The 22,125-nt window shown below is 49.9% G+C and overlaps 6 protein-coding genes across 6 annotated transcripts; 3 read left to right on the forward strand and 3 right to left on the reverse strand.

The window, feature by feature from the left end:
* Positions 1–213: 213 nt before the first annotated feature.
* AtWU_00770 (uncharacterized protein) lies at positions 214–1,431 on the forward strand (the record flags this gene model as incomplete). The annotated part of the gene is made up of 1 exon (XM_035495885.1): positions 214–1,431. The coding sequence occupies one exon, from the start codon at positions 214–216 to the stop codon at positions 1,429–1,431; it is 1,218 nt and encodes a 405-aa protein (XP_035351778.1).
* Positions 1,432–2,163: 732 nt separating this feature from the next.
* AtWU_00771 (SGNH/GDSL hydrolase family protein) lies at positions 2,164–3,908 on the reverse strand (the record flags this gene model as incomplete). The annotated part of the gene is made up of 10 exons (XM_035495886.1): positions 2,164–2,490; positions 2,551–2,787; positions 2,835–2,894; positions 2,939–3,032; positions 3,078–3,165; positions 3,282–3,397; positions 3,444–3,496; positions 3,551–3,587; positions 3,639–3,645; positions 3,710–3,908. 10 exons carry the CDS (start codon positions 3,906–3,908, stop codon positions 2,164–2,166), a joined length of 1,218 nt encoding a protein of 405 aa, XP_035351779.1.
* A 1,493-nt stretch (positions 3,909–5,401) lies between these two features.
* On the forward strand, positions 5,402–6,844 carry AtWU_00772 (amidohydrolase family protein; the record flags this gene model as incomplete). Its single annotated transcript, XM_035495887.1, has 1 exon — positions 5,402–6,844. The coding sequence occupies one exon, from the start codon at positions 5,402–5,404 to the stop codon at positions 6,842–6,844; it is 1,443 nt and encodes a 480-aa protein (XP_035351780.1).
* Positions 6,845–7,173: 329 nt separating this feature from the next.
* On the reverse strand, positions 7,174–7,831 carry AtWU_00773 (phosphotransferase enzyme family protein; the record flags this gene model as incomplete). The annotated part of the gene is made up of 3 exons (XM_035495888.1): positions 7,174–7,340; positions 7,413–7,496; positions 7,558–7,831. The coding sequence occupies 3 exons, from the start codon at positions 7,829–7,831 to the stop codon at positions 7,174–7,176; spliced, it is 525 nt and encodes a 174-aa protein (XP_035351781.1).
* A 1,617-nt stretch (positions 7,832–9,448) lies between these two features.
* Positions 9,449–10,595, reverse strand: AtWU_00774 (cell wall mannoprotein 1 family protein; the record flags this gene model as incomplete). Its single annotated transcript, XM_035495889.1, has 2 exons — positions 9,449–10,425; positions 10,484–10,595. 2 exons carry the CDS (start codon positions 10,593–10,595, stop codon positions 9,449–9,451), a joined length of 1,089 nt encoding a protein of 362 aa, XP_035351782.1.
* A 4,040-nt stretch (positions 10,596–14,635) lies between these two features.
* On the forward strand, positions 14,636–21,407 carry AtWU_00775 (P-loop containing nucleoside triphosphate hydrolase protein; the record flags this gene model as incomplete). Its single annotated transcript, XM_035495890.1, has 7 exons — positions 14,636–14,895; positions 14,951–16,921; positions 16,983–18,420; positions 18,473–18,505; positions 19,634–20,791; positions 20,842–21,005; position 21,407. Coding segments are annotated over 7 exons (5,025 nt in total).
* Between the last annotated feature and the right edge of the window lie 718 nt (positions 21,408–22,125).

Consider the following 22,125-nt stretch of genomic DNA (forward strand, 5'->3'; position numbering starts at 1 on the left):
AATCATAACGGGCGCACATCAACTCTTAAAATGAGTGGAGATTCTCTCCAATAAGAATTCTAGATGAGTCGACGCAGTATACTTCAGGATACGGATACGTTCCGTTGACTGCCGGTTGTGAGGAATAGCAATCACTCGCAAGTGCCTCGCGGTTTCACGCGTGCCGACCGCCGATCCCCAGGCAACATCCCTGAACACCAACAGGCATCAACCATGTCCATGTTCTGCATGAGTCGGACATTCCTCCGGCATTCCCGGGTACAGAGATTAGGCTTCCTACCACGGATACCTATACTCAAGAAACCGCAATGTCACAGATTCACCCAAACACCACGACCGTGCGACTCCACCCCAATCTACCATCCGCGTCCCATCTCTTACGCATTTGATCCAGCCACTCCAGCAAACCAGTCTAGTCCAACATCCCCAGGATTCTCATTTCTACACCCATCAAACCTCGCCCAAGATGCAGAATACCAACATGCCATCCCCCTCAACCCACAAAATCTAAAAGTCCCCTGGCCAACCTCACTCCCCTGCGCTCTGCAATCCAAATACTGGCGCGAAGCAGAAGCCGCAACAAACGACTTATTACAGACCCTCTTCCAATCCAACAACAACCCCAAGGGAGAGAAATACCTCACTGCAGTGACAGAAGCAGTGGTATCCTACGCAATCAACCTCCTTCCACTATGCGATCTCGAGAGGATCAAGCTCCTCTCCAGGACATTTGTCCTAGCCTTTCTGCACGACGATGCAGTCGATGCAGGGAATATTAGCGATGATGTTGTCTTGATCCCTACAGAAAAGAACAGCAAACCATCCCATAAGGCCTTCAACATCATCTCGGAGGAGATCCTCGCTGCAGATCCCGTCAATGGGGCTATTCTCATCGACGATATCCTATCATGGGGCTCTACGTCTCGAAACCACCAGCAAGGTCCAACGTGTTTCAGTTCTCTGGATGAGTATATCACCCATGGGTTAGAGGATTTCGGAGCCACGCTTATTCTCCGCTGCGTGGAGTTTTCTATCGCTGATTCTCGTTCTTCTTCGCCGATGGATCTTCAGAGTATCAGCTATCTCAAGTCCCTCTGTGCGAAACATCTGCTCCTTACGAACGACTTGTACTCGTATGCCAAGGAAGTAGCTAGCGGAGATACAGGTCTCAATGCAGTTCGAGTCGTGCAGGATCTCATGGGGTGTTCTGACTCTTCTGCCAAGATGATGGTTCGACTTATGCTACGTGATGTGGAGAGACAGATGGACGAAGAGTATACTCGACTCGACACAACCAGCAGTACGAATAGTGTGAACGACGCGCAATTGAAACACGCGCGAGCGATGATTATCGCTGTAGCAGGGAATATGTACTTCTCAGCGACATGCGATCGGTATGCCAGGGCTGTGGAGGGGTCGAGATTGGTATAACTTAGTTTGTATATCTACAATTCTCATGGACTGTATATAGACACTATACATACACTGTGAATAAACCCACGATTATAACCTACTTACTACTTACTACCTCCTCCTCCGTACTCCTACTACCCTACGTTGCATCTCTCCATCAACAACCCCAACCACCCCCTCCCGCCAAGCCCATTCCTCGGTTACAACCGACACCAACCAAAAGCAGTTTAGCGCGTCCACAACCGGTTAGATATAAATCCTCCCGCCGTCTCCCCCCCTCCCATCATCCTCCTCCCTTCCCTTATACCTCACCATCGTCGCTTCGCTACGTCTTGCGTCTGCTATAATGTTACGCGGACGTCAACCTCGACAATCTCAATATCGACGACAACTAATAAAAACTATATAGCTATCTGGGTCATATCATCTTCCTGCCTAATGTGTCGCACGAAGCGTGTTATCAACCATGAAAGCAAACCAAAAAGAAAAGTGGTATTAAACCCCAGCCACGACAAGTCTCCTCTGAGGCCCTAATCATCCTTGAGCGAGTGTCGTCTGCTGTATGCCTCTTAATACCGATAAAAAGTGGATGTGCGGTTCATACTTCATGTTGTTGCAAACCTAGAGCGAGGGGTTCTCTCCCTTTGCTGTGTCTCAGCATGTAGTCGCTGTCCTACATTTCTTGTAAAATCTCTCTATTTATCTATCTATCTGTGTATTATTAGGTATATGATGGATGGATGATGTAGATCAGTAACTGCCATCGAACGATCGCCGATAACTATCCTCATTGTTCCAGTACAGCGTGTCGTGCTGGACTTCCGGACCTGTGGCTCCGAACTCCCACCCCAATTTGAGCTTCGTCCATTGCATCAGGTGGCTGGCTACTTTGATGTGGCCGACGTCGGTCGGGTGCTCTTGCGGGTCGATGTCGTTGTGTTGTAGCACGCCCTTGGTGTCGAAGTAATAGACGAATCCGTCGTCTTGGAAATGCTCGGCCACGCGCTGGATCTCGGAGACGTAGAAGGGCGATTGTACGTAGGTGTCCCCTGAGCGGGTGAAGTTGCCCCAGAGGGACTGGAGAGGTTGTCAGCGGTTGGTTTCTCGGCTTGGGGTAGAGGAAGAGGTTGTGCATACCATGATAACGATCTGTGCGTTCGGCCATGTTTCGTGCACGCGGGTCACGAGCTCGACGTAGCTGTCGTAGAAGGTCGAACCGGGGATGTCATTAACGGCTCGGTGGTCGTTTGTACCCAGGTCGATGATGACTAGATCGGCCGCGCGATGGGCACTGAAATCCCACTTCTCGGGCTGGTTTCCGTAGGTGGCGTTCGCACGCACACCTGCATCGGAGGCGTAGAACCATTGGTGTGTCTGAACAAGTTAGAGGCTTGTCTCTGTGTGATATGGGGGGAACTAACCATGCCGCGCGCCTTGTCCGCGTAGCATTGTTCATCCGTTAAGCAGATACCGGGATACGCCTGTTATGGTTAGATGGCGAATGCAACGTGCAACGGGAACATACGGTGATTGAGTATTCGACGTCGCCTAGCCCAGCGGCGTAGTTGTACGCCCACGAGGAAAGTCCTTCGTAGGTGCCATATTGTCCCGATGCGAAGCTAAAGCTGTTAGCTGTGGCGTGATGATGAGAGAAAGGAACGTACGAATCACCGATGATCTCCACGGTCTTGCTGTATTGAGGAACTGTAACAAGCCGTGAATCCGAAGCGACCGAGACACCAGCCAATTGGACTGTGCGAAAGGTCAGTAAGGCGTTTCCATGGTGGATCGATACACTTATCCATAGCCCCAGTTCGTAACTAGACAACCGTCAGCATGAGTTTCTATTGATGAAGAATTGCACTTACCTCTCATCTCAAATGTGTTGTTCTTGGCCAAATCCAACCCAGGGGTCCACGACCCGGCAAATTGATATGTTGAGTTCGCAGTCACATTGGAGAATTGCCAGTCCAAACCGTCAATCCTATATAGTCAGCAGGAGAAGCCAATTTCCTTGCTTTGATCCCTACCGATAGGCCAAAAGGACGCCTTCACTCGTCTGCGGACCGAAGCTTACGGCAAGCTATGCCATGTCAGTTGACAGCGTCCCAGTATTTCATGTCTAACGCTATCATACCTGCTCGCCCGTAAACCCAAGCTTGATACCCGGGAGTCTGTACCTGTTAGTCCGACGTCATCACCCAGGGAAACCGATTGAGACATACGACCACCCTGAAGAACCAGTCAGTTAGCAAGATACACGACCCGAATGATGTAATCAGAAAGTGAGGCTCACAAGAAACATATTTACTATCCCACCTCCCCTTATATGCGATCTCCGACGCGTCCGGTTGATAAGTCCGCCAAGAGCCATCATCCAACGAGATGGCCTTAGCCTGGCCAGGGTAGGGATCTTCTCGAACCTGGCCATTCTGCAGAATGGTAGCCGAGGCCTGAAGAGCCCATGATAGCACGTAGATTGGAGAGAACCGCATCTTTCGATTGGACCGTTCAGGTTGTGTGACACGCGAGTGTGCCGGGGAGAGGGGCTGCTCCGTTCTTAAGTGCGCGGTGGGAAATAACAATTTCCCTGCGTGGGTTTTGCTTTTGCTATTTAACATAGTGTGCTCCTACAGGACAATAAAACTTACGAGGAGAGCAATGATCGGCTTCGGATCCACCGTTCCTCGTCGATCAGGAGAGTGAGATCGATCGATCCGTTCGTGGCGCCAAAAGCTTGCCAGGGATTTGTTTCTGCAAGTTCACTCAGATTGGATGGCTCTGTGAGTTAAATTATAAGGTTTTATGCAGGTTGACCTGGTGGTTGGAAGCTGCAAAATCTTTCGAGACTTCATGATCGCATTCCCATCCGCGAGGTCCGCTTTATGGCTGAGACGAATAAAGTTGGGGGCCGGGGGCGGAAGGCAGGCTGAGAGACACTGCCCCAAAACAATGGAACGGCGGGAATCATTTCCTGGGGCCAAATAAACACCGATGATTTTCCATTTTCCTCGTCGCGTCAGACGCGACGGGCTTGTGCTTAATGTCGCTGAAACTGCACCTCAATCGCATACTTAGCGACGACAACCCCCTAAGCCTTAGGACAAGATTGCCAGGGGGCAAGAGAAAGATTGTGCTCGAGGAAATGCTCAGTCTTAGTCCCAAATTGCCATCCAATTGATTTAGTGATGTCTTCAGCTTCTCTGGAAGACATCTTACTGTCACAGTTCGACCCATCAACAATGCTCGAGAGCATCTATGTGATTCATATCCACAATTGAGGTTGGGAATCCCTATCGTACACATACCCGCATCAGAGGCGACACCGATTCTATCAGTAAAGTGGTCAGTGTTTGTTATAGTAATTCAGTATGCTGGCTTACGTGCCGTGATCTATGCCCCTTTATCGTGCGCAGACTGCGATGGCGTGGAATGCCTAGATGGTCGACGTGTGTCAGTACTTTAAGCTCTGACAGACAGGATACTATCCAAGCAGGGCCGCATGCTATGAACGAAAATAGCAACCATGAACGTGGCAGAAAAGCCTCGCAGTTGATAATCGAACGCCTGTACCTGCGGCTGTTTCCACATCACTATAAGCCTCATCAGCTGATTCATGCTATCGCCAAGCAGGGAGCATCATGAGTAAGCTACTCAGTGCCGTAAGCCCATGATGGCAAATCGGCGCTAAATATACTCGGTCCTGCATAAGAGAGAGAAATTGGAGCCAGAGCTTCGTTGTCTCAGGCGGGATAGGGTGGCTTAAGCCTTGACACCCGAGATGGTCTAGCTTATCGGCTAAAATCTCACATACTATCGACAGATAACGATAGCGGAGGAGGGATTGGGATAGCCCCGACGGACTCCGATACGAGACAAGCAATTGCTGACAGATCATTTTCCCCGACACGTCTGGGGTTATTATTTGGCAGTTTCCCCAGTTTCCCTGTGCTTGTTTGCAGACATCGAAGTCGCATTCAACATCACCATGGTTCGCCGAATTGCTTCAGCTACTTCTATGGCGCAATCGCCCATGTCGCCACTTGGCGCAGCATATTGTGTCCGTCCCAATTCTGTCTCGATGAATATCCATCGAAGACCACTCGTTGTTGCATCAACCGATGAAGCCAAGGTCACTATAATATATGCCGGTCTGTTGATTCCTGGCGACGGAGAGCCTCTGCGCAATGCTGCCCTAGTCATCAGCGGTAAGATCATCGCGTTCGTGGGGCCCGAAGCCGACATTCCTAAGAAATACCTCCGGTCCACGCAGTCCACTCATCGTGTCCCCGTGCTCATGCCCGGATTGTGGGATTGCCACATGCATTTTGGCGGTGATGACGACTATTACAACGATTATACCTCTGGTCTGGCCACTCATCCAGCATCGTCAGGAGCTCGGCTAGCCCGTGGTTGCTGGGAAGGATTGCAGAATGGGTATACGTCCTACCGCGACCTGGCCGGATACGGGTGCGAGGTCGCGAAGGCGATCGATGACGGCACGATCGTTGGACCAAATGTGTACTCATCCGGCGCTGCTCTTAGTCAAACAGCTGGACACGGCGATATTTTCGCTCTTCCCGCAGGTGAGGTTCTGGGGAATTATGGAGTCACGAACCCTCGGCCTGGATACTGGGCAGCAGGACAGCTATGTATCGCTGATGGCGTGGAGGAAGTCCGACGAGCAGTGCGGTTGCAACTCCGTCGCGGTGCAAAGGTTATCAAAGTGATGGCTTCAGGGGGTGTCATGTCGCGAGACGATAACCCAAACTTTGCACAATTCTCTCCAGAGGAACTGAGGGTGGTAGTGGAAGAGGCTGCTCGACAAAACCGAATCGTTTCTGCACACGTACACGGCAAGGCTGGAATCATGGCTGCTATAAAAGCAGGTTGCAAAAGTCTGGAGCATGTGTCTTATGCTGACGAGGAAGTGTGGGAGCTTATGAAAGAAAAGGGCATTCTTTATGTGGCCACGCGCTCGGTTATTGAAATATTTCTCGCTAGCAACGGAGAGGGGCTAGTGAAGGAGTCGTGGGCCAAATTGCAGGCACTTGCTGATTCGCATTTGAAGGCTTATCAGGGCGCCATCAAGGCGGGTGTTACCATTGCGTTGGGAACTGATACCGCTCCTGGTGGGCCTACCGCGCTGGAATTGCAGTTCGCTGTCGAGAGAGGAGGTATGACGCCGTTGGAGGCCATCAAAGCTGCAACTGCGAACGCTCCCTTGTCGGTTGGACCACAGGCACCGTTGACGGGTCAGCTTCGTGAAGGGTACGAGGCAGATGTAATTGCGTTGGAGGAGAATCCATTGGAGAACATAAAGATATTTCAAGAGCCGAAGGCGGTTACCCACGTCTGGAAGGGAGGAAAACTGTTCAAAGGCCCGGGTATTGGTCCGTGGGGGGAAGATGCACGTAATCCTTTTCTGTAGTTCATTATACGATTCAATGGGCATTCCACATTATCTCACTTTGAAGCACAGACTTACCAGCCAGTGAGTCGCTGTAGCAACCTACCTCAAATTTGATAGCTCGTCGTCCAGGTTATCAGCAATTTTACTCTTTCACTGTCAGAGTGACTGAATGCCTATACTAGATGCTGGTGGTTGAATGTGTGAGAGACACTGATGCTAAACATCGCTCTTCGAAAAGCTACTGCGCGCCACAGCATATTCAATCAACTATAACCCCCCTTGAGTGCCTCAACATACTTCAAGCGGTCTCCATAAACATTATAAAAGAAAACTGGAAGGCATGTACTCTACATTGAAAACAAATACAGGCCCACGCTTATACTCAAAAGCCCTACAGGACCTGCGAGTGATATATGACCCGGCTCTTCGATATCCTGTCTCTGGTAGTGATAATTGAGCCAGGCGAAACCAAACAACAGCCACGACGCAGGCGACTTTGCCACGCGGATACGTTCTACGAGCAGAGACGACCGTTAGCGATGTAGACCGTATAAGTATTTGGATCGGAATCGGAAAGAAAACATACCACAAGGTTGCATGAGTCCCAATTCGGGTAGGATGAACAACCCGACAACCACAAGATGGATCATCGTCGCGGTAGACACAGTCCCTGAGCGAAACATTGTTAATTTCCATGACTACTGTAATGGAATAAGCGAGGGGCAACGAACAAATGGTTACTGCTGCTGCAGTCGTTTCCTGCCAGTCTTCGAGCATATCCTCTCGGATGGAGCGATAAATACACAAGCCAACGTCATTTCCAAAGTCGTCTTGCAGATGCTTCAGCGTTGCGGAGCGGAGCTCCCGGACCCGGCCTAATTGCCAGGAGGTAGCCAGTTTCTCTGCGTATTCTGGCGTCGCTTCATGCTTTCTGATTAGGGTGGTAATGATGTAGTCGCGGACAATATCCGGGCCAGCAGAGTCGACGGGGAATTTTCGAGCCATGATGTTCGATCAAGGAGAAGGCGGAAGGAGAGGAGGAGAACTCGTGGTGTGATGTTGCTGCCTGAAATCGAGGTTGTTCTCAGGTTATATAACCACCGCTAGCCTTATCACGGGGCCGTGTGGTTAAGGATAAGCGCCTTCCTTCTCTTGAGTGATGGTCACGCTCTGCTAAGCGCCGTCCTTTTGGTTAGCCAGTCGGTGGGTCGGAATATGTTTAGTGTGGATAAATCCTGGCGCATTTTGCTTCTGCCGGAATGTGTCTGGATATCGAATGGACGGAAGTGGGGAAAAGGAGAGCGCTTCCATTAGACTGATTAGTGGCCAACCACACTCTTGGTGTGCCTCACTCCGTGCGGACTCCGACATCAAAAGGACAATGTGAGTGGGTGGTATTGGGGCATCCAAGCGGACTTGCTAACCGAAAGAAGTCTGGTGGGAGACAGACGGATATTGCGGAACGTCTAAGCTGAATGCGGTATGATGGGCTATGGCGTGCCGAGATTAGAGCCATCATAGCTATACCTCTCTGCAATGCCTTACCGAAGCTTCAGCGTAGTATTTGACTATCCTGGGGTTGTTTTTGAGCTTCGTGACGATCTTAGACGACACATAATACCCTGCGAAACCGAAGCGTCAATCTTCAAGGAAATGGATACTAAGTTACCAGTACTGCTGAGGTCGGAGCTCAATGTAGGTGAAGATATATATTTGCACAGACCTAAATTGAACACAGGGTGATATCTGGCACATCAAAGATCACCAATTTAACTACTACTTATGACCAGGGACCCTCGTTCTACGGCATATTGCTATAATCAGGCCAGAAAAAGCGCCTAACTCATCACGAAATCAGGTGTCATTATACGTCAAGGTGGTTTCCCCTCTCAGACCTATCATAGTTGCCATGCGTCTACACGCGAATTACAAATCGGCCCTTGATGCACGGATTGGAAGTTGACATAACGTAACAGAATGTGTGCGTGCATGATGTCTTCAGCTAGTTGACCCTACCAAAGGTTAGCTACTACCCCCGGAAACTAAGTTTTCAAGCACTGTTACAATGCAGTAGAATTGCCCATAACGGGAATGTGTTGCGAATAGGTAGCCTGCATTGCGGGACTTTTCTGGTCTCCTGCATTAGATCGCGGTTAGGGAGTAGCTACGGCTGACCAGTAGTGTTACATGTGATCCTGCAAGGGCAATGCGTTGACCGGCTTTCTGATTCGGATGCCTTGAAGGGCTCGCACACCTATGTACCGGGCTTTGACAGTCTAGTGAGTGAGGGAGATCTTGGATATCTTCAGATTTACAAGGGCAGTAGAGGAGAGACCAAATTGAACATGTTATGCTACTCTGTAATTATATTACTGCTTTTAGACACAAGCATCGCCAGAATACACTGTATTATAGCTATAACAACAGATGACAAGAAACAAATTAACGAAAATATCCAAGCCTCGAAATTGGTACAGGTTCTAAGCCTCATGAGGCAGTAGTAAGATATACATTCGGCAAGTCCATTGCCTTTATTGAAGCAGTAAAGGGAGTGTTGTGGACCTTGACCATTTCACCTCGTTATTCGTCGCATGGCTCACGCTGTCCATCGTTACGTCCCACTTAGACAGCGATGGCAATGGCAGCAGCAACAGCAGCACCACCGAGAGTGTAGCTGAAGCGCTCCACGCTGGCAGCACCGGTGTAGAGGGAAGGAGAAGCAGAGGCGGAGGCAGAGGCAGAGCCGCTGGGAGTGGAGGAGGCAGAAGCAGAGGAGGGAGAGCTAGGGATGACGGGGCTGGAGCTGGTGGAAGCAGCAGCGCTCTCAGTGGTGGAGGCAGCAGTGGTGGCAGCAGTAGTGGCATCGGTAGCAGAGGCAGCGGAGGTAGCACTGGAGGCCTCGGAGGTGGAGCTAGCGGCCGAGGCGGACGAGGTGGCCACGTCCTTGTAGGCATCGACACCCTTCTGAATGGCGTCGGTGATACCGGAAGACAAGGAGCTAGCGATGCTAGACAGAGAGGACGGGACCTTGGAGGTGATGGCATCGGCCAGGTTCTTGGAAGCAGTGTACTGCTTCTGCAGCTGAGCGTAGACAGTGGCACCAGCCCCAGCGGACACGAAGTCGGATTTCTTCGAAATCAGATCATCAATGGTGGTCTGCACCTCCTTGGTGAGATCCTGAACCGGGCCAGTGATGGTGAGAGCATCAGTGGCGCTGAGCTCAGATCCTCCGTTGACAGTGGAGACACCAGAGTTAATCTCTGAGACCAAGGAGGAAGAGGCGGACTCGACCTTGGAGGGGTCGCCTCCAGAGTAAGAGTTGATGGCCGAGTCAAGAGACTGAACTTGGGTGTTAATGTCGGCAAGGACGCTCGTGATGGAAGCAGCGTCACGCTCGACGAGGGTAGGCTCGCGAGCAACCTTGGTGGGGTTGGCCATGACACTGGTGGCCAACAGAGTGAACAAGGCAGCGGAGAACTTCATCTTGACGGTGATAACGACGGTAGTTGAATAGATATTAAGAGTAGTAGATATGTTATTATAAACAAAGCTGGAGAACTGAACGAGTGCTTGAGGCTGAGATTGGCTCTGCTGTACATCTACTCAGTGGCCGTGGGTGAGCGTCTTTATATACACCATGGGCAGGTTAAAGCTCACATGGGAGGGAACTGCGGCCGAGGCGAGAATGTGGGCCAGGGGAAGATTTCCCTGCAACTTCTGGGGTTGGCCTAATTAGCGTGCTCGAACCGAGACGTCGAGCCTGGTCCATGATACCAGAATTGACTCGTTCCTGAAAAGTGCACTGGTGATCGTCACCGTAATGATTGTTCTGGGCCAATGCGTTTGATTGCAGGGCCGACGCTCATTTTCCCCTTTGAGTGTGGCCGGAACCTTGAGGGTTCCCAGTCCCTGGTTTCCTGACACATCTTGACCCTATTATTGTCATTGCTGGCACGTTCGGTTGCAATACAGCAATAGTAGTAGATAGAATCGGAGAGAAAATAGTACCTAGCACCTGACCAGCGCAACAAAGTAATCATCGCGAGAAGCAATTAATTTGACTTCGCTGGTAGGAGAACCAGAGCGTGGTGGCGCCACGATGGGCTCTACACCCGGCCCGCCCCCGGATTCTCATTTGTTCGTGAGTGGATGTTAGCTAATGCAGGTCGCCAAGTGTACAGGGAGAAGAGCAGGATAGCGCATCGGAAGTTCAGGGTCCGCGGGGGAGGAAGTGAGACAATGATGGCCTAGTGGAAGTTAGCGAAGAGGAACTGTTGGAGAGGCCACTAAACGGTCAACCGAGTGCTACCCTCCGGACGCTAAGCGGAGGCCCACCCTCCCCTACCCCGCACCACCTAGTCTCAATTTCGAGTCCTCTCGTTGGGCGATCCTCTTCACCTCAACACATTGCGGCAGTACGTCCGCAATCACCAACCCTCGTTCTATCGGCCATGGGTCATCTAGACCAAATGATGTGACGCCTTGGTATTACTTTTCTCTTCAACTCAGGAACTGCTTCTAATCATACACAGCAAAATTGCACAGCAGTACCAAATTTCAGGTAAGAGCTGAGACGTTTGTTGGTATCCCTTTTCTCCCTACTGGCAGTCGGGAATAACTCCGTGGCAATTCAAGTAGCAAATTGTGACTCGCCCATAACTGGACTTTGCCTAATATAGACACATTGTCGGTTACACACCAGAGACGCCTCGAGACTAGTGGCGCATTCTCTAATGAGCTGAGCTAGCTAGTCGGCCCCAATGCCTGGCATATGCTGAGCTCCCCGGTTAGTGCTGGTAGATTGGTCAATTCCCAGACAGTGTCCTACTCCGTTGCTTAGATTGCGCCTCTCAATGGCTGTCATAACTATAACGGGGTCTGTGCTAGACATTATGCCCGCACAATGGAAACTCATTCGTCCTGTACTTTCGCCCAACCTGGCTCAAAATGCAACCTGAACTTCTGGCCTCGGAATCACAATGTGAACAAGAAGAGCTTGGGCACACATTAATCCCTGTGCGGCACATCTGTCCAATAGAACGACATCGCATCTGCCCGTCCCCCTTCCGGGAACAGAGTGGCAAAATACTTGGCTTAGCTACTGCTACCTCAAATCTCGCTCATCACCCTAGCATTGGCCTATGACAAACGTCGTTGACAAACACTTCTATTCCGCGCCAGCTGAAGAGGCTTGGGCCCGAGGCTCCGCTCACTGGCATGTAGCACGAGATCTGAGACGCCAGTAGATATGCTTGGTAGTTTGGGTGCAATTCCATCTCTCAAGAGCGCCATTAAAGATCTGGGACAGTCCGGTGTAAGGAAGTTGTCTTATGATGATGGCAATGTCTCACCCTGGACAACTTGAATGGCTGACATCAGGTACGATCGGCGCTCTTATCGTTGATGGTTGCACAAAGTAGCATTCCAAGTCCAGGTTACGGTCTGTTTGATTCAATGTGTCTCAACCCGTATATTAACAATATTGCGATCTTTTGGAACAAACTAATTACTGAACACATTGGTTTCTGGTGGACAAGCATCAGGAAAAAGGGAGTCTGCATCCCTGCAAAGTGGCTCGCAGACGGCCCGATCGCAGGATACAGCAGCATTCATTCTCCCGCAAGGGAGCGATTCATCAGACGTGTTGGCTGTCACGCAATGCTAGCCAATGCTACATGATTCGCATAACCACGCTGCATTAAACATAATAGTAGTAGTATAAGGCAAGAGACAAGCACGGTACATCTGCTCTCAAAAGCCCTCAACGCCCAGCAATTTTGCTAAGTCTTTTACCCAGAAGACTCTTTCATTCATAGTAGTTGTGGCATCCAGCGTCTCATAAGAGATGATCATGCCCGCAAAGGGGTGATTTCCACTTGTTGGCAGATTGTTCTCAAAAAGTGGGCTCCCGCACCATAAGTCGGATTGAGTTAACGTTTGACTTTAGTTGGATAAAAAACTTTAAATCGATCGCTCAGTTCGGAAACTTGGAAGCGAATAGGCTACATTCATCCAAGTATCTGGATGCTTTCTATTTCTGGTGACAGAGCCTCTTGTGGTTTGACTTTCCCGTGGTGATCCTACCTGCTTATATTGGTTGGCGCAGGATGTGGTTGAGAGATTTCTGGTCCTGAACCTGACGATCGTCATCTTGAAACCAGTAGTAGATTGCCCGAAAACTACAGACTCACTCGACGGGTTTATCTGCATGCTAGGCCCTTTAATCCTACTCTAAAGTTGTTCATCCTAATTCCTTGATCTCAAACATGCAAATTGACTTTTTTCGCGATGTTTCTTCTTCAGTTTCGTATTAGCATTTTCCGATTCCCTCTATTGAGACGGCCCATTAGACACATTGGGGTCTATTCATCCCAGGTGGCTGTTAGAAGGCTATATACTATCCAGATTCCTCCCCACCGCTGTGCACGTTTGGGGAGATTGAACCCTCCAGAAAGATGCATAGGAAAGAGGCTTGGTCTTCTCTATAAACATTCTTTGCGTCTCTTTGTTGCGTTATTATCGACACGTTGATAGCCTGGTTTTCCTCCCTTCTCTCTCCTCCCAATACTAATATGTTTCTGACACAGCAATAACTTGAGTTCGCTCTGCATATCTCGTCGGCTTTGAAACAGTGCACCTCCGAGTGAACGTTCGACCCTTTACTGTTGCCCATGGGTGATCAGAGAGAGAGGAAGAAACTCATCGGCGACTTGTTGTTGCCTGCCCACACATGGAAAGGAGATCACCGCAGATGCTACATCTCTGCAGGTGTCAATGTCGGCATTACTATCTACACCGGATTGCCATTCCGACCCTTTCTGTCGGGCATGGTTATACAATCACTGGGCGGAGAGGTGGGAGACACATACACCACCTGCTGAAACGCCCCGACAGAGTTTCCCAACGGCGGTGCACTCTATGAAGTTCACGCGATGAAAGCTACAACAGGGCGTTGGCATGCGGTATAGTTTGTATATGACCAAAGGGTGCTAGTAACTCACCAAGTAAGCGGGCTAGAGTAAGTTGTAAGTCGCCGGGTTTAGTAGATTATGCCATATAACTGTTATGGTGATTTATCAGCTGCAAACGTATTAAGAACAATACAACCACCAACTTCTGTGGGTACTACAAAATTACCACTACTAAGCTTGAGGGTCGCAGATCGAATTGTGTGAGATAAAAATTGCGATACCGGGTAGTAAAATTTACGCATACATCATTACAGCTTCTTTGCCTGCGCATCGCGTTGCTTTGTGTATCAGTAAGACACCACAAAGGTCTGATTGTGCTTTATTCTGGGCCATTGTTGTTTTTGTCCTGTGGGAGTTGATATACAAGCCATGCAATGGTACTGTGTTATGGTAATCGTAAGGATGAAAGGGTCATCAATGTGTACTTGACTTCTGACTCCCAGGTGAGTGACAGTTGAAAGATAGCCTCGTCTGTAGTAACACCCGAATGACTCGATTTACAATGACTTTACTACAAGTACCACAGGTTGTAGACAGACATTGTCCTCAGACCCAACATTAACGACAAATAACGCACCAAACCATAGTACATTTGAAAGTAAAGTGCCGGGAAACCTCTTACAACCCACCCGACACTTTCTTCACTCTATAATAAGCGGGCACTTCCCTTTCGAAACAACTTACCAAATAGGCTTAGCGCCGCATGTGCTGTTTATCGACCCCACTACATACTTCTGCTCCCTTATATCGCTCACACACATCTCGCCATATCATCGTCGCCTACCTCCTAACTGAAATCTTCTCCTTAATCTAAAACTTTCACTCAAACGGCTACACAATGGCGGGTGCTAAGGAAACATCTACTACACCCCAGCAAAGAAAACGAGCTCCCAAAGGACGTCGTACTACTGGCCCTGTTGCCGTCGGCGGCAATAACAGTGTTGCGGGACAGGAGAATACCTCACCGCAGAATAAGACCGGTAAAAAATCCAAGAAAAGCAAGGGTAAGAGACGGGGACGGGGACATGACAAGATGGTGCCCTCCGAGCCTGCAGAAAGTGTTGACCCTGTCAAAAAGACATCGCGGAGTGAGAAGAGGTAAGTATCCGTTCTATAGGAAGCCAGGAGCATAGCACTGATGCTTTCGATATAGGCCCTTATCTACTACTTCAAGGGTGGGATCATCGCTAGCTGGCTCTCATAATGAGCTGTCAGCCACCCAAATGCAAAGTTTCCTTGAAGCTGGCCTAGCTATGATCGACGAGTCACCGGACACACGCAGGACATTTGTTGAAAGTCTGGCCACCGAGTCTGGTCTTCGGAAAGTTCGACAGATAGTTGAGACTCCATTCGCAATGACTTACAGCGTTCTGAAGCCTATGTTTGATCCACATTGTATACTGTTCCTTCGACTGGTCTCTCACAATGAGCTACTATCTTCACTTATACTTGAGAAGGCTGTGGGGACAATCTACAACGTCATATACGGTCCCGGTGGTCGAAGGGCAGTTGGGTTCTTCACAAGAATGACAGACTTTCTCGCCCAGATCAAAACCGATGGCAGAGATCAAATTTCTGTCCAATTTGGTGCTGCGCGAAGCGAAGTGTTGTCTCTAGTTTCGAGGGTACTTCTCAGTACTCTGACCTTGAATCAAGAAGCTGCAATACAGGTAGATTTCAGCAGCATTGCTGGCAGGATTTATGACTGCTGTCATGCCGATAACGCCGACGCCGGGGCCGGCGATGACAGCTTGCAGCGGGCATACGAGGACGTAGTCAAGATTCGGGACATCCTTTCTATGGGGGACTCAATTCCTATATCACAAAAGCCCGATAAACTTCAAACCATCAGAACCAATCAGAAAGGCAGCACGAGGCATATTGTTGACCTCCCCGGCGAATTGTCTGAGCTTGGCCCTCGCCACGACAATGACAAATCGGCAATCTCGGATATTCAGATCCTGCCTACAAAATCAGAGATACTGAATGCTGACCGACCTGAGTTCCTCCCCGCACGATGCGCTACCGATTCCTCCATTATGCATCACGAGCGGGGCATCCGTCGACTTCTCGATAGTCAATTCCGCCTTCTACGGGAAGACACATCTGGTGTACTTCGCGAAGGTATAAGATTAATAATACACACATGGGAACAGATTGTCCACGGAACAGACTGGCGCCTGAAGCGCAAGTTTCTTCGTGACAATATGCCAACTCCGGTTCGGGTCTATTCAGGAGTCGAAATTCGACAAATAAAGTCAGAGCATTTCAGAGGCATCGAAGTGGACTTGGAATTTGATCAGCTTCCTAGACTGAAAAAAGTAAGCCCAGCAAAACGAAAACAGTGGTGGGTTGATTCAAAGGCGTTAAGAAAAGGATCAAACCTGCTGGCCTTGTTAGACGCAGAGGATGTGGATGACACATCCGCGATCTACTTCCTTGTTTCGAAGAGAGAGACCAGCTATATCGAAAAAGTCAAGCAGGGCTCTGCCCCAGCCGACCGTGTCAACGATGTAGTTAGCGATGGCAACAGAGCCATGGTTACACTGGGGCTAGTAGGACCACCCAATTCGCAAGACTTGGAGAGGCTTGTTTTGTTCTCGAGGAGCAATCCCTTTCCCCGACCACTCATACTCGTGGAATTTCCAGCCATTCCGTACAATTCTTTCGAGGGTATTCTGAGATGTCTTCAGGTGCTACATCAGAACCCAGCACGCATGCCATTTACTGCATGGCTAGCCCCGAGTACCGATAACCATGAAATGTGTGAATCTCTGACGGAAGGTAGCACCGACGCTGGCAATATCAGTATACAACCCCCTGCATACTTCCGAAACAACCTATTGCTCGACCTTTCTTGCCTCCGAGACCAAGGCGATGCTGAGGACGCAAGTCAGATACTGTCTATGTCTCTTTCCCACGATCCGAAAATACTTTCCGCAGACCTCTCCAGGGTAACTGCTTTGGACGAAGGCCAGGCAAATGCGCTCATCTGGGCATTGCGGCGGAAGATAGCTTTGATTCAAGGGCCCCCAGGAACTGGAAAATCATACGTGGGGCTACAGCTAGCTCGATGTCTGCTGTACAACAAGGATATGTTGAACCTGGGCCCGATACTATGCGTGTACGTGAAAACACCCACCTTATAGTTCATGCAGTCCTAGATACTAACTTGTATGTCGCAGATGCTACACCGCTCACGCACTTGATCAATTTCTCGATGGTCTCCTTAAATCGGGTGTTACCAATATCATCAGGATTGGCCCTCGCAGTGCCTCTCCACATATCGAGAGTCTGTCACTGGAAACTAGAAAGCAAGAGCCAGGACCCCGAATTAAAGGCCTTCCTAGGATAAAGAATGAATCGCGAGTGAAGTTACTCAGCATAAGCTCAAGAATTGACGAACTCCTGAAGCAAGCCCAGAGCAGCGGTCACAGCCTCGTTCTTGGGGTTCTGAAGAAAAGATTCCCCTCCCACTCCAACCGCATAATTTCGGGGTATCCTGGCCAAACGGACACAAATGCATTACAAGCGTGGGTTTCTGGCGATGCTCCCGGAGACTGGAGTGATGCTAATATTGTGCGCTCCATTGACCGACTCCTGCAGGAGGACGTCTGGACGCTCAAGGCTTCTGAGCGAGCTCGTCTCCTTAGTTACTGGCAGGAGGCGGCTCTCACAGAGATCAATCAACAAGTATTGACACTTCTAGAAGCTCATTCGGCAGAAAAGGAGCGATATACCTCAGCGTTCAACATGTCGGATGTGCAACGCCTGAACGACTGTCAGGTGGTAGGCGTAACTACTACCCAACTAGCAAATAATGCTGATTTGCTTCGAAACCTCAATGCAAAAGTGCTCATCTGTGAAGAGGCAGCAGAGGTTCTTGAGTCGCATGTTCTCACTGCGCTAATACCTTCGATCCAGCACGCTATTTTGATAGGAGATCACTTGCAGCTACGTCCACGCATCTCCAACCTTAGGTTATCAATGGACTATGAACGGGAGAGCCCAAAGTACAACCTCGATGAGTCATTGTTTGAGCGACTAGCAAACTTCCGGTTCGGAGAATCAACATCTATTGAAGGTGGACAGAACGAGCAGGAATATAGCTTCCCCGTGATGCAGTTGAGCCATCAACGGCGGATGCATCCATCCATTTCCGAACTCGTCCGCGAGACTTTATATCCAAAGCTCCAAGATCATCCCACGATGGCCTCATATCCCCTTGTACCTGGCATTGCTCATAGATTGTATTGGCTCGATCACCCTCACTTGGAAGATCCGACTGATCCTACAGAGCCAATGCAAAGCAAGACGAATACATGGGAGATTGGGATGGTAACCGCATTGGTGCGACATCTCTGTCAACAAGGCAAGTATGGGCCCGGCGAGATTGCCGTATTGACGCCATATGTTGGACAGTTGAGAATGCTCAGAAATGTCCTGGAAAAGGAAATGACCCTAATAATCAGTGAGACGGACTCGGATGTACTCGATGAAACTGAGGGGTTAGAAGTGAGTGGAACCTCTACTGCGCATGCGAAATGGTGCGGAAAGCAGGGGGCCCCTCTGAAGGGAAGCCTCCTAGATGTCGTTCGATTGGCTACAGTCGACAATTTCCAGGTAGGAGATAACCAAAATCTGCAAATAATAGGTCTAACACTATTTCTACCAGGGCGAAGAAGCAAGTGTCGTTATTGTCTCCCTTGTTCGCAGCAACAGATCCCGAAATTGTGGGTTTCTGAAGATGCCAAACAGGATCAACGTACTGCTCAGGCAAGTATTATACAGGGATGGTACTCATTGTATGAATGCTGACTTGGTCTCCAGCCGTGCAAAACATGGCATGTATATTATTGGCAATGCAAGTACGGCATCAACCGCGCCCATGTGGTCATCCGTTATTCAGCTGCTGGAAAAAGGCGCTAATATTGGCCGGAGACTTGAGTTGCGTTGCGATCGTCACCCGTCCCAGGGGTTCTACGTTTCTTGCCCGAATGACTTCACCATACATTCCCCTGAGGGTGGATGTGCGGAAAAATGCAGACTAAGGCTAGACTGCGGGCATACCTGTGCTGTGAAGTGTCACTCAGAAAGACAACACAAAGCAGTGAAATGTATGGAGCTGTGCACTCGGATGAAAGACTGCGGCCATGCATGTCCGAAGAAATGTCATGAGCAATGTGGGGAATGTTTGCAGGTAGTCCATAATGTCCTCCTCCCCTGTGGGCATTTAGGGGAGGCTGTGGAGTGCAGACAAATGGGTAATCTCGCAAAGGTGCGGTGCACTGAACGCGTTTCTCGCACTATGGATCGCTGCGGCCACAGTGTCGAGATACGCTGCTTTGAGAATGATGGTGCAGTGAATTGCTTTCATCTGTGTGACAGCCCCCTGTCTTGCGGACATACCTGTCGGCGTCTATGCTGGCAGTGTAGATACACAGAGGGTGACTCCTACCACATCGATCATGGCCCATGCCGAAACCCTTGCGGCCGGGGATTCTCGGCTTGCTCGCACAGCTGTGGCCAACCATGCCATCAGGGTGAACCCTGCCCGCCCTGTAATTTGACATGCGAAGTGCGCTGTCGGCACAGCCGTTGTGCAAAGACATGCAGCGAGCCATGTTCCCCATGCGCAGAGACATGTGGGTGGGGCTGTGAGCATCGCGAACAGTGCAGCATGCCATGCGCTGTCCCATGTAACAACATTCCTTGTGATTTGCGATGCAAAAAGATAATCACAGGTTGTGGACATCAATGCCCTGGTATCTGTGGGGAACGTTGTCCAGATCCTCGGTTCTGCCGGCTATGCTGTGGACCAGAAATTCTGGAGCAGAATGTTGATCTCATCGAGCTCAAGGCGTACAAAGACGTGGATATCGACCAAGATCCATTGGTATTCCTCTCCTGTGGTCACTTCTACACAGCGTCCTCACTGGACGGCATAATGGGGATGTCTGAACATTATCAAGTGGAATCATCTACAGGCAGGATACTTGGTCCGAAACTTACACACCGATTATTGGAGTCTGGGCGTCCAAAAGGGTGTCCTCAATGCCGTGCACCACTTCGTGATATCGATCGCTATAACAGAATCATCAAACAAGCATTCCTCGATGAAGCAACGAAAAAGTTCGCCACTCATGCAAGCTTGAACTTTAGTCACTTGCTGGAAGAGGTTGAGGTCTGTGAGAAAGATATCGAGCGCGAAAAATCGGGTTTTGTATCTGAATGGTTGCAGGAGTCAGTCGGGACAAGAAGTGCTGACGAGGTCAAGCGCTCGGTTGAAGCTTATCGTGGAAGGGGAAACAGACTGTTGGGCAAAATCAAGGAGTTTACCAAATCTGTGGCAAAATCTGAGCAGCCGTTTGGGAGGGTCAGTGAGATACTCGCGTCAGCAACAGCGAGGAAGGCTAGCATGCCTGCAACACCATTCCAATACAGTGAATCGTATATCCAAACCGGGTTTCAATCACGCGGCCATGTTCTCGCACTTCGACTCACCTGGGTCCTTTTCTGGAACTTTGACACCATCTACAGCAACAAGCGAATTGACCCACGCATAAAGATGATTCTGGCCCAAGTGGTAAAGAATCAGATTAGTGGTCTACTGAGTCGATGTGAAGCTCTGGCGAGGGATTGCCAGAAGGCTAAGTTTCTGCAGCAGGAGGTAGAGTCCCGAACGTATTATGCTCTGTTCTCAGTGCTGTTCCTTAGCAATCACGAAGCACGTGGTAGCCCTGTCGAAGGATCCACTGAAAAACAGATACGGGAAAAGGCACTGAAAGAGCTGAAAGACTGCGATGTAATTTGTTTGCGCCACTCTAACATCCTATGGTCTCTCCGTGAGGATATCGAAAAAGCAAGAAGACTGGTCAAGGGCGGAACATTCTACAGTTGTGTTACCAGCGAAGAAAGACGGCAGGTGTATCAGGCCATGGCGGCACAATTCAACGGTACAGGCCACTGGTACTATTGTGAAAACGGGCATCCGGTATGTGATCTCACCATAAATTCTCGTCGAGTACTAACTTGGATTGCCAGTTTGCGGTGGGAGAATGTGGGATGCCGATGGAAGAAAGTCGCTGTCCGCAGTGTGAGGCGCCAGTGGGCGGGCTCAATCATGAGTTTGCTCAAGGGATCCGCAGAGCAGATGACATGGATGTGGAGTTTGGCGGTTCCCTTTCTGTCGAGGCGGACGCAGACTGGTAAGCTGCCAATCATATGATCTTGATATTGAGGTCGTTCAAATGTATGCACATGCGAGAGATGTTTCTGTAGTATATTGCGCCAGAAGCTAGCTAGCAGAATGATCATCGGCTTCGCGATAGCAAGGAGGTAAAGTAAGACATGAACCCAACCGCTATGGTAGCAATAACTGTTACATAGCACTCGACAGCTCTGAGTACCTCTGGATGTAATTACTATAGTTGATAGAGTCTTGATTTTCAAGAAGCATGCAGTACAAACTCTTCCAGCTATCTTCCAAGTCCGAGTGCAACCCGATGCGATGCGGGATTTTTGACAGTGCATCCACGTCATGCACTGCCACCCCAGCGAGTATCATATACCCATGTCGAAGTGGTTGCGATGGCTACAGTGTATCTAGACTCTCAAAAACCGGGATTATACCAAGGAGTGGCCGCAATGTGCTGGCCAGCCTTATCGGGCGGGCATCCATTGTGAGTGGGATGGCGTGCAACGTGTCTCGCCTCGCGTCGGCGGCATCTTCTTCCACTTCCCCTCCCCACTGCCCCTCCATCCTCAACCCCTCGATCGGCATCCACGTCGACTGGCAGGAGCAAGCTGCAAGCTTTCGGAACCCAGGTATGAACCTGATACGCTAGATTCGTTGCACTGAAGTCTAATGCGACGCTGCAGCTTCCTCTCATGCTCCCAGCTTCCATCAAGGTGCTGCCTGCTTGCTTTATTCTATCGACAGGGATAGCAATGCCGTTCACGGTGCAGGGACTGATGTGACCGACATAGCTGGGTGTAGTATGCAGCAGGAAATAGTCGTACCTCCGGAACAGAGGGCTTTTACTACGGTTTCACGAAACTTGAGCTTGGCAGTGTCTGGTGGCCAGTACCACCCGTTGATCGCTGTCTTCCCTTGAATAATCGAATTCTCCTTCTGCAATACACCACACTGGCGGGTTATCGACTGGCAGATGGGGGTGTCAACAGCTGCAGGTCGATAGGTTCAGGCATTGCTACATGCAGCTACCTTGGAGTACCCCGCAGTCACCATCTACCAATCTCCTAGGCCATACATCGTGTCAATCAAGAGAAACGTGCATTATCCAGCTTTGGTCGAATAGTGATGGA

This window comes from Aspergillus tubingensis, assembly GCF_013340325.1.
Source record: "Aspergillus tubingensis WU-2223L DNA, scaffold_2, whole genome shotgun sequence".
In the NCBI taxonomy this organism is placed as follows: Eukaryota; Fungi; Ascomycota; class Eurotiomycetes; order Eurotiales; family Aspergillaceae; genus Aspergillus; species Aspergillus tubingensis.